At 38.6% G+C, this 12,748-nt stretch overlaps 2 protein-coding genes across 2 annotated transcripts in view; both read right to left on the bottom strand.

Moving 5' to 3' along the window:
• The window catches only part of MED15 (mediator complex subunit 15), a 70,278-nt gene that overhangs the window by 28,745 nt on the left and 28,785 nt on the right, over positions 1-12,748 (bottom strand). The window lies entirely within an intron of this gene.
• slp2 (sloppy paired 2) lies at positions 4,969-7,096 on the bottom strand. Its single transcript, XM_017166235.3, has one exon. The coding sequence runs from the start codon at positions 6,648-6,650 to the stop codon at positions 5,223-5,225; it is 1,428 nt and encodes a 475-aa protein (XP_017021724.1). The 5' UTR covers positions 6,651-7,096; the 3' UTR covers positions 4,969-5,222.

The raw sequence follows: 12,748 nt of genomic DNA, 5'->3' as shown, positions 1-12,748 counted from the left end.
CGGGCCAGCTGCAAGTGCCTCTCATTCCCAAAAAGTCATTTGCTTTTTGCTTGCACAACCGCAATTGTTTTGCCTATGAAAATATTATCCTTGCTGTTTTTTGTCCGCCTCGTATTACCCCACAAAAGGACTCCTCGTGTCCAGCTGCCGAGAGGCAGAAACAATGCCAAATGATTGGTAATGCGAATCTCCTCGAGGTGTAGGTTTACTTTCACGTCTAATCCCTTGACCTTTTCTGCTGCAGATGTCCCAGATAAATATGTTGGAAAATATTGGGCAACTCTGGGGAAAGAAAGGATACAAGGATGCAAGCTAGTTGCAATTTTTTTCCTTTTTTTTTGGCAATAATAATCCAGCGGAGGAGTGAAAGCGATATTTTGCAGGGGAAAGAAAGGTTTGCGGTTGCAAAAAGTAGATTATATCAAGCGATCCAATTGTTGTCTAATATCTTTAGACTTCAATAGAAAAGTAGATCATCATCTGTTTCTTCAAGTGTGGGTTTAAGAGAGTACAAAAAGGGGATTACGTTAAAATGTATTTATATGGGTTAATTTTCAGGGTTTAAGGGAATTTTCAAGGGTGAAAAGGAACAACATTAAGAAATTAAAAAATTAAAAGAGAAAATAAAAAGCTTAAAAAATATTTTTAATTTGTAAATACATTTCAAATCTAGTTAAAAAATCCTTTATAAATGTATACAAATTTTTTGTGATAAAAATTCATTATACAAGATTTGTGATATATGAAAAATTCCAAAAAAACATTTTTATATTTAACAAATATTTTTTGAAAGGATCTCTAAATCAATAATAAACCCCAAGGCTCCTTTTTGTGCACTTATTAATTATTAACCGCCATCATAGCAATAAAAAATAAAAAACTGCATCACATGAGTTAGCACCACGCATGCCATTCCAATTTACAAAAACACCTAAACACGATTAAAGCCAGACGGGGGCTTAAACATCAAAGTCACGCCCTCAAAAGCGACCACACCTCCCAGAAAAAAAGAAAAAACAACAAAAAACTCAACTCAACGTCATGACCCAAAGAGTAAAAAAACGAAAAACAAAAAGAATTCCAAGATAAAACCACATAAAAAGCGGTAACCGCCGAAAGTCATGAATTACAATGCTTAAAATCGCTCATTAGGAACTAAAATTTGTAAACTTGAGGCGATAAAGATCGCCTTTTGGAAAGCATACAATATATATATGTATATTCACCCAATGGCAGACACAGAGTCAGGGAACAATGGTTATGGTAAAAATAAGGAGGCGGCGTGTGGAAATAATTTGGTTACAATTAAGTAACAAAAGAATTTGTTTGGCAACTCTTGCGCGCTTTTTGGCCAACAACGTACGTATGCCAGTGCCCCATTATGATGGCTACCACCTTGCCTCTGGCGGCATTACAAAGTACTCTGTACTCCCTCTACCATATACATATAGCCATTTCCAATCCCATTGTCCAATTGTTCCCGCTCAGCTTCAGCCTCAGCTGTCCCGCTCCAGATTAAGCTGCGACTATAAATAGGAGCGGAACGGGTCCGGGCGAAGGAGTGAAAATCGGAGCGAAGGGGGGAAACGCTGGGCAACTGTTTACCATAACAATGCACGGAAAAACACCTTTAGATGCAGTCAGAAAAATTTGTAAGAATATCTATTTAAGATATCTTTTAATATCAATTTTATCGATAATATTTTGCTAATAAAAAATAGGAAAACAAAATAATAACAAGGGATTCCTTGAGAAAAGCTGCCTTATAATTCCCAAGTGCTTTTTCCGCTCAAGTATATCATTTCGAACACCTTATAATTCCCAAGCGGGTTTTCACACATAAAAATAAACCTTTTTTAATACTGAATAACATTTTAAAATTGTTTTCTTATATATTCTAATAGAAATTTTTCTTGGTGTTCCTGCAAATAATGAAAAACTTTTGTCGCTGGCCTGGTCAGGTGTTAATGCCTGTGTTTATGGCCCAAAGTGAATAGAGCCGACTCCTCTATACATATACGGTATATATGAGGTGTGCAATTATCGTCATTAGTCCATCCCTCCATCTTAAAGTCCAGCTCTCTGCCACCATTGTTCTTCTGTGACGTTTGCCGCTTTAGTTGCGGCTTGTTGTGTATCGATGTTGCACGCTATAATTTCGGAAAATAATAAAATGATTTCTTCATGCCAGTCACAGTTGCACATCATAATCATCATCGTCGCCGTCATCTGAGGAACCCCTGCCCCACCGTCATTATGCCGATGATCATCGTCGGTCTCGCCTCATCCAATTATTACAGTTTAGCCATGCCACAAGTCAAACAAAAGATCCCAGGCCTGTCAGAGTCCCGCGTCAGCGAGTGGCAACTGCTCTTGGATGTGCTCCGCTTCATCCTTTCGGTTTCTTTCTTTTTTATTTCAAGAAGGCTACCCAAAAATTTGGGGGTTGAGTGGGTAGCTCAAGGACCTGGAGGTGTTAATGAGTGGGTTTGGTTTAGGGTAACGCTTGAGGGGTTGCCCTCTCAAGGATCAGGAGAATGTAGTTTTAGAAAATGTAAATAACATCTGGATAATATAAGAGAACCGTATTATAAGAAATATTTTACTATAACAAAAGAATTTATAGAAATTAGAATGAATAATAAATAAGAAGAATTCAGTTTAAAATAATTTTTAAATATTATTTTAAAAGTATATTTATGAAACACCATTATATTTTCGATAGCATCGATTCTTTAACTATGAAATCGATCAAATTCGATATTTCAAATTTTGATAAATCCAACCCCACTAATTTTTTTGATCAAAAAACTTGATTATCACAACCACTTTCCATTGCAACATCATCTATACCCCATATATATCAACTCCAAGTCCATGTCGTCTAATAACCCAATCAACTGTAGTTCGCACTTTGCCACAGAGATGCCACCACAGTAAGTATTACAAAACCCACGACACATAACTGGCGCCACATTCAATCTAAATCAGAGTTTAGAGCAATATATATTCTCGCCCACCGAGACCGAAAGAGAGAGTTTCTTGAACCTAAGACCCCACAATATAGCACTGCAATAACCCCTCGAGATCTTTACAAGTTAATTGAGTAAATGCCTCTGTGTGACATCATGCGAGAGCCGTCTGTAGGATAATTCCCTTGTCGCGCAAGGCGAATAAATTGAAAGAAATGGCAAAGAAATCTTCGTCTTCGTCTGCAGCTGAGAGAGAGATTTACGTGGAAAAGAGACACAAACAAATAAATTTACTTTGATTGAATAATGGCCGCATAATTGGCAACTTGAATGGAATTGAGTATGGCAGGCGAAACGCAATTGAAAACTGTAACAACAAATGCAGTTTTTTTTTTCGAGTGAGTGAAGAGTGAAATACGAGAGGTATTAACTTAGTGAATTGGATAATCTCATTCTCATTCCCAGTCTGGATCTAAGATACGTTTTCTTTTTTTTTATTTCGCCTCAATTGAAATGTGCAACTGAGAAATGTCAGCTGGCAATTGTCAGCTAGATGGATGCGAATATCGCGCATACGCCCCGTGAGCTGCAGTTGCACAATCTTTGCAGTTTATTAACCTTTGAGCGCCTCCAGGCGATGAATCACCATCATCGACATGGCCTGGGGAGGGAGCAAGTGCATCGCCAACAGAAGATCGAGCTGCAGTCAAGGTGCGCCCGACTAAGAGGAATGAGGACTTATTAGGCAGTTCGCAAAAAATAAAAATTATATTAATAAAATAGAGTGTCTGTGCTGGCCTGGCGCCATAACCATAACTAGTACACTGAAAAAAGGTAGGTAAACTTGTATTTAATGTGAAAAAAAGTCGAATTATGTTTAGGAATAATAAAAAATAATACAAAATAATAAAAATTATAAATATAAATTAAGTAGTTAAGCAGTTTAGACATTTTTTAACCTGAAAAAATGTGAAAGAATAAATATTTACAATATTCTAAAATGTTGCAAAAAAAAACATACCAATATTAAAAATGTTCTTATTATTTTGATTAGTTAATATTTTATTTTATAAAACTTTATTCTATTTTTTCAAGTACCAAACTCAGCATGCCCCTAGATTTTGTTTTAATTTTTGGCGGCATGCGAGGGACATGCGCTAAAAATTTGATTTGATTTGACACTTGGCAGTGGCTTTTGGCGCTGCTTTTACAACACTCGAATAGCTAGCTATATACATATTTATATATGTACATTCGAGTGTGTGTCCAGTTATTAAGGACTTCCTGTTTGTCGTCGACAAGTTTGTCGCGACAACAGATTCATTTAGCGGCCACTGCAGTTCAATTTAACGCCCGCCGGACGCATACTTGCCAGCTCCCCCGCAGACGTCACTTATTTTCGACTTTTTCTACATATATTTTCTTGGTTTTTATTTCATTAGAATTTTAATTGGTTTTTTCTGTTTTCATCGCTCCATCGTTTCGGTGTCTAAATATACAATAATAATAATATAAATTAAATAGTGCTTAGAGTCTTAAATATCGTTTTAATCGTTTTAATTACATATATATCGGGGATATGTGACAACAAGTTAGCAGACTCATGGAAAACCTTTGCAAAGTAATGTTTTCCAGCTGGTTTCTCAGTGGAAATAGTATATACACTTTTTTATAACGTTCTCAAGGTGGCATATCGAGGGAGATTTATAGTTTAACGCGCGATTGCTACACGACAGACATTAATTAAGTAGCTGGGAAGGGTACAAATATGCTTTTGTTTATTAGTTTTTGCTTGATTTACGTTAGAATTTAACAGTGTTCTGATTTTTAGGGGTTTATATAATAGGATTTTTATTTAACAGAATTTTTAAACAGCTTAAATTAATTTTAAGGATTAAATTTGTAATGTTTAGCAAAGTTTAAATGCAGTTTTAGTTTTAATTAAGAAATAAGGTATTAAATTATCAAAGCCAAAAGCCTTTCCCAAAAATAATAACATTTTATTTTTGAAGTTTTAAATTTCAATATTATTTTCATCATATTTTTATTTAAATAACTTATATTTTCAGTTTTTATAATATTCTTTCAACTTTTCCTAAACTCTGCAAAGGTTTTCCACAAGAATTTTCTTTCAATTTTATCCAGCTAAATTCTTTTCACTTATTTTTCTTTTATTTACAAGCGTCTAGCGCCTCAGTCGCGGCTATATCTATGTACAGTGAATACTTAGGGACTACAGTGGCTGCTCCTTCAGCTGTTCCGCGAGACCACAGTGACGGGCTTGATGAGTGGCTGTGGCGAGGGTCCCGGGGAGTCTCCTCCGCCGCCGCCTTGGTGGTGACTTGGAGAGGTTTGTGGCTGCTGCCCCAGGTGACTCAGGTGACTCGGGTGACTCGGGTGACTTGGGTGGAGCGGGGACTGAGGTGAGACTGTGGCCGCCGCCGCCGCTGCCACCGAGAGCTGCCGCTGGTGAGCCGCCAGAGCGGCGGCTGCCGCATGTTGATGCAACAGCTGTTGGTACTGCAATCGCTGGTAGAGTTCGCTGCTCGAAGGAGGCGCCACAAAGGGTGGAGGTGGTGGTCCCGGCGGTGGGCCGCCTGCCCCCTGAGGATGAGGTGCTGGCGGTGGAGGCGGCAAGCCCGGATGGTGTCCAGGACCGCTCTTGGGGGCAAAGGGATTATAGCGCTGATACATGCTGGCCAGCAAACTGGGCGCCGTTGGGGGATAAGCCAGAAACTGTCCGAATTGAGGATAGGCAGCCAGTCCCGGGAACATGGGTCCTATCAGGGACCTCTTGAAGGCCGCCAATCTGGACCTCGAAGCTGCCGTAGTTCTTCTTCGCAACTTGCCGGTGGAGCCACCAATAAAGACATCCTCCGCTGAAGGATCCAGCATCCAGTAGTTGCCCTTCCCGGGATCATCGTAGTGCCGCGGCACCTTCACAAAGCACTTATTGAGACTCAGATTGTGCCTGATGGAGTTCTGCCAGCCCTGCTTGTTGTCCCTGTAGTACGGATGATTCGTCATGATGTACTCGTAGATCCCGTTGAGGGTCAGACGCTTCTCCTGGCTCTGCCGGATGGCCATCATAATCAGGGCGTTGTAACTATACGGAGGCTTCTCGTTGCCCTTCTTGTCCTTGACGGGTTTGCCATCGCCGGACTTGCTCTCAGCATCGCCATCGGTGTCACACTCGATGTCCTCTTCCACATCCTCCTCGTCCACTTCCTCGGCATCGCTCTCGTTGGGATTGGCGGCATTGACGGGGGCCGGCGACATGCTGGTGACATCCAGATCCGACTCGGGATCACTTTCCGCCTCCGGATCCTCGCTGCCCCAGGGCGTGCTGGGATTATTGTTGTTGTTATTAAGATTGGTTTTCTTCTCCTCCTCCCCATCGACATCGCCTTCCTCCTCATCCTCATCGTGATGCTCCACGGTCTCTGGGAGTATGGCATTGATGGAGAAACTGGACTTCAAGTGCGGCGTCCTGGCCATCTTCATTAGGTTGGTGAGATTCAGGCCAACGGAAGGCGGCTGCTGCAGCGGATGCGGATGATGGGGATGGGTGGCAGGCGGCAGGGGATGATGGGAGGGATGGTGCTGCAGGTGATGCTGCTGCTGAATGTGGTGGGCACTGATCTCGCTGGACGGCAGACCTTCGACGATCTTCACCATGGTTGGAGAGTTATCTTTCAGAGACTCCTCATTGCCTTTACTTAATTTTGAGGATTTAGTTGTGGAGTTTTCTTTGTAGAGTTTTCTTTTTAGAATTTTCTTTTAAAGATTTTGTAGCAACTGTTTCAGTAGAGAGCCAATTCCTTCATCAGTAGCCGGTTTCTATATTTAAGTTGATTTTCAAATTTATGATTTAATTTTGGCAGGCTTTTAAATTTTATTTTGTTTTTTAAAACTGTTCTTATTTTGAGTTGTTTTAATTTAGAAAATCCCTTTGAAATCTTAGTGATCATAAGTAATTTTCTTTTACCAACTTCACTTATTCTTATTCGAATTGGCTATTCTTCGTCGAGTTTATAACGTTAGTTTTACGTTCAGTTTTACCGACGCTCAACACGGCCCACAAAATACACGTTTTCGCTGTCGAGCCTCTCGTGTGTGTGATCTCACGTCCGTTGCTCAGGGGCTTTCAGTGTAGACTAAAGACGAAAGACTAAAGAGGCGAGAGTTCCCAGTAAAATTCCCAATCGCAAACGCAGGCCCGGTTTTCTTTCTTTTATTTTTTTTGTTTGTGTCTGTAATTCCAGAGGTGTTATTCGGGGGTGGTTCTCGGGTGAATCGACCAATCAGCTTTGTGGAACGAATGGTTCATGTCGCACTCTCTCTGCCACCGAGAGCTGTTCTCTCTTTTGCTCTCTCGTTACGCGACTCTGATTTATTTTTTCCACATTCGTTACTAATTGCCACCGACGCAGGCACACACACATATGAATATAACATGTATATGTGTGTATATGTACATACATCATATTCCATTGTGAGTGGGTCACCCTTTTCCGCATTGTGGGTTGCATTTTGATACGCCGTTCCCACTTATTTTTATATTTTTTTTTCTCTTTCCTCTCGCTTTGCTCTTTTATGTCGGCAGCTGTTCTTAACACACAAACACACACACTCACACACAAAAGTTGCCATTATTAATTGTATCTTGTACCTATGTTGTTGTTGTTTTTATCGTCGTTTGCCCTCGTTAATTTTTCGGCGAGTTTGCAAACTTATGGAACTCATAGAAGATACGAGAAAAGGGGGTTGCAGGGTTGGGTTTTTAGGGATATGGTTATGGTTGTAGATTTGTGTGTCCAGATTGTATGTATTTTTATTCCCAATAGAAACAAAAAACATTAAGATCATTCGTTACAATCAACGGGGCTTTGGAGATTTTAAAGGATTTATGGAAGACTTTTGAGGAACGGTTTCAAATCGCTTTAGTTATAGGTTTTATCTCTTTCAACAGCTGTAGAGAAATTATAACTGATTTTTATGGACTATGTTTCTGATTTTAAAATTAATTTTTAATTAATAAAGATATTTGTTAAAAGTTATATGCTATTTCAGGTATTGAAAACTGAACATAAAAATGCTTGATGATAAAGGACTATTTTGTAATTCAAAAACTGCTCTTTCTAAAGATTTCAAAATAAATTTCATTGGTTTAAATTCTAAAATAAATACATAGAATATAAAACAATACTAAAATACCTATTAATAATATTTTCTCACTTAGAAAACTATAAAATTATTGGTATAAAAAACTTTTCTTCCAATTATCTCTCAAAATTGACCAATTTATAAACTTCTCTGGTAAACAATTCTTCCCAAAGCTTATGTCAGCCAATGCAATTTTCCTCAAAGACAAAACTTTTCCGGGCCATCTGACAATTAACTGTAATTTGTTGCAATCACAATTTTCCGACCAAACAGAATTCTCGAGAACAACTGCAAAAGTGGAATAAAAGCAGCTGCTGGCATTCGCATGAGCCACAACCCAACACACACAACACACAACACACAACACATGCCACATGGCACAACAATAACCCCAGAGACTATATAGAAACCAGAGAGCCACTCCCCCCAACCGAACGGAATCGAAATCGAAATCATTATTGCTGTAATCATAATAATTGTTTTCACAAAATTGGGGGCGTGCTCACGTCGGCCGTTCGATTGGAGAATATATCTCTATGGCCCAGAGGTGTGTGGAGAGGGGTAAAACGTGTTTTACCTGAACGAAAACCATAGATATAAAAAGAAAACCCGAAGACCCAAGACCGAGCGAAGACGACGCCATGTTTGAGGTCTGCGGTGGTATCTGTGTCCGAATCAAGTTTCGTGGGTCTTCGTGGGTCTCCACACGATTGGATGGACGCCCGCCCCAAAGTGGAGACATGCGCTCTGCTCTTTCTCTCTCTCTGTCTCTTGGGGAGACTTCTCTCGTTGCCCCCCAATACAAAATGGCGCCCAATGAAAAATAATTATATTTTCAGTCGCTTTGTTTGTTCAGTATTTCAATTAAATTATTTATCATTTGTTGGATAATTGTTTTGGGTTGCTTTGCATATAAAAAAACTGTGATGGGCGATTGGAAAAATACCAAAGCTAAATGTATGGTCAACTTAGAAAGTAATAACAGGGATTGGAAATTATAGGGGGTCTTTTTTTATAAAATTACATGTTTGCTCTAAATACATAATGGAGATGTACGGGAGGACATTTTTCAAATAATTTATCGATTATGTTATTATTATAAGGATATGGTGAAGTTCACTAAGGAATTATTTGGGCTATTTATTAAAATTGAATAATTAATAAAATGACATTTAAGAAATAGTGGGGATAGGAAATTGGACTGCGTAATACAATATAGATTTATCTATAAATATGGCTTTTCTTCTCGCATCTAGTTCATGCTTTACCCTCAATGTACTAGCAGTAGCGAAAGAGAGAGCTTTAACAGAACTTTGCTTATTTCGCTCTTTTGAATTTCTCTCTCTTAGATCTTGAAGAATAATCAATATAACTCTAAGGATTGAGCCTTGTAATTACTTTCAACATTTAAACCATCCATCAACCAACTGCAAGTTGATTAAACAAATAAATAAAAATAAAATTGTGTTTACACCATTTCGATTCATCTTTCCGCTGAAAATTTCAGAAGCCAAATAGGGTAAATCCTTTTCGAAAATACTTTCGAGTAAACTCAAAACAAACACAGGCGGAAACTACAGATCGTAATTACCCGGGGACACAAACAGAAACCAGAAAAAGCGACTCAAAAAAAATGGAAAACCAACTTGTCATTGATCAAAAAGCCGAAAAAGGAGACAGATATTTCCGCGCTACCGTAAAGGGGATTACAGATGCCGGAATGCCGGGGGATTTATTGGGATTTATGATTCCCTTTCCCAAAAGGAGGCGAGAGTACTTTACTAATCAGCCAGATCTATGGCAGGCATTTAGTTTTGTTCCGAACGCGAACGTATTTGATAAATCCGCGATGGCAGCCTAACCCTTTAAGGACATGCCACATTCTGCGAGCTCAACCCGTTCGCTCGATGGGCTGTAAAGTTGCCACGCCCGCGCAAGTCCTTCCGGGTATGGACATATACTATATGCCTTATTTTGATACGACTCAATGGCAGTTTAACCGCAGGATTAGCTTGTTTGTCCAACGGATCAGCGCGGGCCATGCAAACAAGGGACAGCTACCTGCGGCCAGTCGTCGCGGAGTTCGAAAGGACTTGAAGGGGTTAAGGCGTCCAAAGGATCACCGCTTGTCGCTTCCGCTGTTTATATGGTCTGTTTACAGTCACTGTCCTCCACTGACCATGTCCTGCGAGTACCTACGTCAAGCCCACACCCCTACCAGCTACCGTTTCGAAAGAGTTAAGCAAGGATTATAGATCGAAGAGCGAAGGACTTAGCTTAGCGCGCATTAATCTCGTTTCGTGGACTTCAAGCTGCGTTCTGGCCTTGTCTTTGTCTCTGTATTCTTCTTTGTTTCCTCGATATCCTTGCCCACCGCCCTTAATCGCCGTCGCTTAGCCATGCAAATATTTTCAATTTGGGATTTGTCTCGATTAAAGGCCAAAAGGGTTAACCCTTTGCTCAGTTCAAACACTCGACATCTGATTTGGTTTTGAGAGTGTTAACTAAGTTAAAAAAAATCTATAACAGTTGTATATTAAATATAAAATTTAATTATTAAGAGGAGAATTTCATGTTTATAAAATTATAAAGTGGATAATCAATTACAAAATATATTTAATAAATAATTCTAAAAATTTTAACAAAAATAAAACAACAATTAATATTGTTATTTTCTATTATCTTATATATATTCTCAAAAAAAAAAATCAATGTGACCATTTCTTTGATATTCTTTTCCAAAAACTCTCAAAAACACAATTTTCCAAATATAAAATACATTTTTCCTCTCGTTTTCCCCGCTCTGAAGCATTTTCCAGGGGGGATTTTTGAAAGGGAAACACAGGGAAACTAACAAATTGGCCAAATTTGTTTGAAATCACGTTCGTGGACCTTTTGGACAGTTCCGGATTTCGGACACACTTGTTACTTTTGTTGCTGTTGCTGTTGTCCCTGCTGTTGCTGTTATCCTGCGCTTCGTTTTGCAAATAAACAGCCAAATGAGTGTCCTAGAGGTTGCTTTGAGTACAGCGAAGGGTGAAATGTCGGGTATGGGGTTACTCTCTGGACCAGGGGACTCTTTGTGTGTCCACCATGCTGCGCGAGCATATGGTGGTTAGGCGAAAAATACAGCGGGGTGATGAGCCGGAAACCAGGATTTAGAAAGAGGAAACTTTCAGCTTCAATGGTTGCCAAGTACGCTTTAATAAGGGAATATTATTTGTAAGGGTATTTGCAAGAGATTAATATCTGGAGAGATCATCAAAGGTGTAAGGAAAGAGCACAGGGTGGAGAAAATGAGATTCTTTGAGATAAAATTTGAAAATAAAAAAATTATATTATATTATATTTATTTACTTTAATAAATATAAACCTAAATCTTTTTCTTCACAAAAATTATACAAGCTTATCAACTCTATTGTTTATTTAGTTAGAAAACATTATCCCAAGTTGTTTAACAGTTAATAAAAATGATTAATTACATATTCATAAACTCTACCTTCTGTTTCAATAAACCCAGCCTCCAGTTAACCCTTCTCATCTCCCATTTACAGTCACGTAGCGCATCAAATCAGTCGAAAAAACCCTTAAAAAAAAGCTCAGTGCTCTCTCACACTCGCCCTTTTCAATGGCCAACACTTGATAATTGTTGACAATGTGTTATAAACTGATTTACACGCATTTAACGAAACGAAAAAAACAACAACAACAACGGCAACAAAAAATACTGCCAAAACTCACGCAGCGACAGCAACACCCAGCCCAGCAACAAATAATATTAACACAACCCACAACCCGCTGACGAAGTCCATGAGCAATGCGACACTCGTCAGCGACATCGTTAAGGGAAACAGCAGCAACACACTGACACAAAATTTGATTAATAATAAAAATATTTAAAGAATATAAAAATAATAATAATTAGATTTGGATAACTTAATAAAATCGAAAATATATAATAACAATTTAAAATATTTTTATAAATATATAAATGTATTAATTTATTATTTTGTTTGATTGCATAGATTTTTAAATTATTATTTGAGTCCCAATAAAAATTTTAATAAATAATATTAATCTTATGAATATTAATCTTAATAATACAAAATATAATCGAAAATATATAATAACAATTCAAATTATTTGTTTAAATTTTAAAATGATTAATTTGTTTGATTGAAAAAATTTTTTAAGGATTACTTGAGTCTCAATAAATAAGTTAAATAAATAATATTAATACTTATAATTTAATTAAACACAAAACAAAGTTAAATTGGTTTTTTAAAGATTTTTTTATTTTAGTGCAACATCAGGGCATCAGAAGCAACCGCTTAGATGTCATCGTTAGCGCTGGCGGAACGGTCAGTGGGCGGGGATGGGAATAAGGAAGGGGAGAGCGAGTGGGTGAGAGGGGAAAAGTCGCGTGTGCCACGCGAGGGTGGCACACACAAACACACTCCCTGCCGTCCCGTCTATATCAAGGGGACCCCGATCTGTGATGTGGCATGGTGCTGCGTGGTGCTGCCCTGTGATGTGTGTTAATGAACTGCGTAACAATTAACGGCAGCAGCGACAACAATCGTCAACAAGCAACCGCAGATCGAATAAAG

This window comes from Drosophila kikkawai, chromosome 2L (genome assembly GCF_030179895.1).
Source record: "Drosophila kikkawai strain 14028-0561.14 chromosome 2L, DkikHiC1v2, whole genome shotgun sequence".
NCBI classification, from domain to species: domain Eukaryota; kingdom Metazoa; phylum Arthropoda; class Insecta; order Diptera; family Drosophilidae; genus Drosophila; species Drosophila kikkawai.
This window is presented reverse-complemented; position numbering and strand designations above follow the sequence as displayed.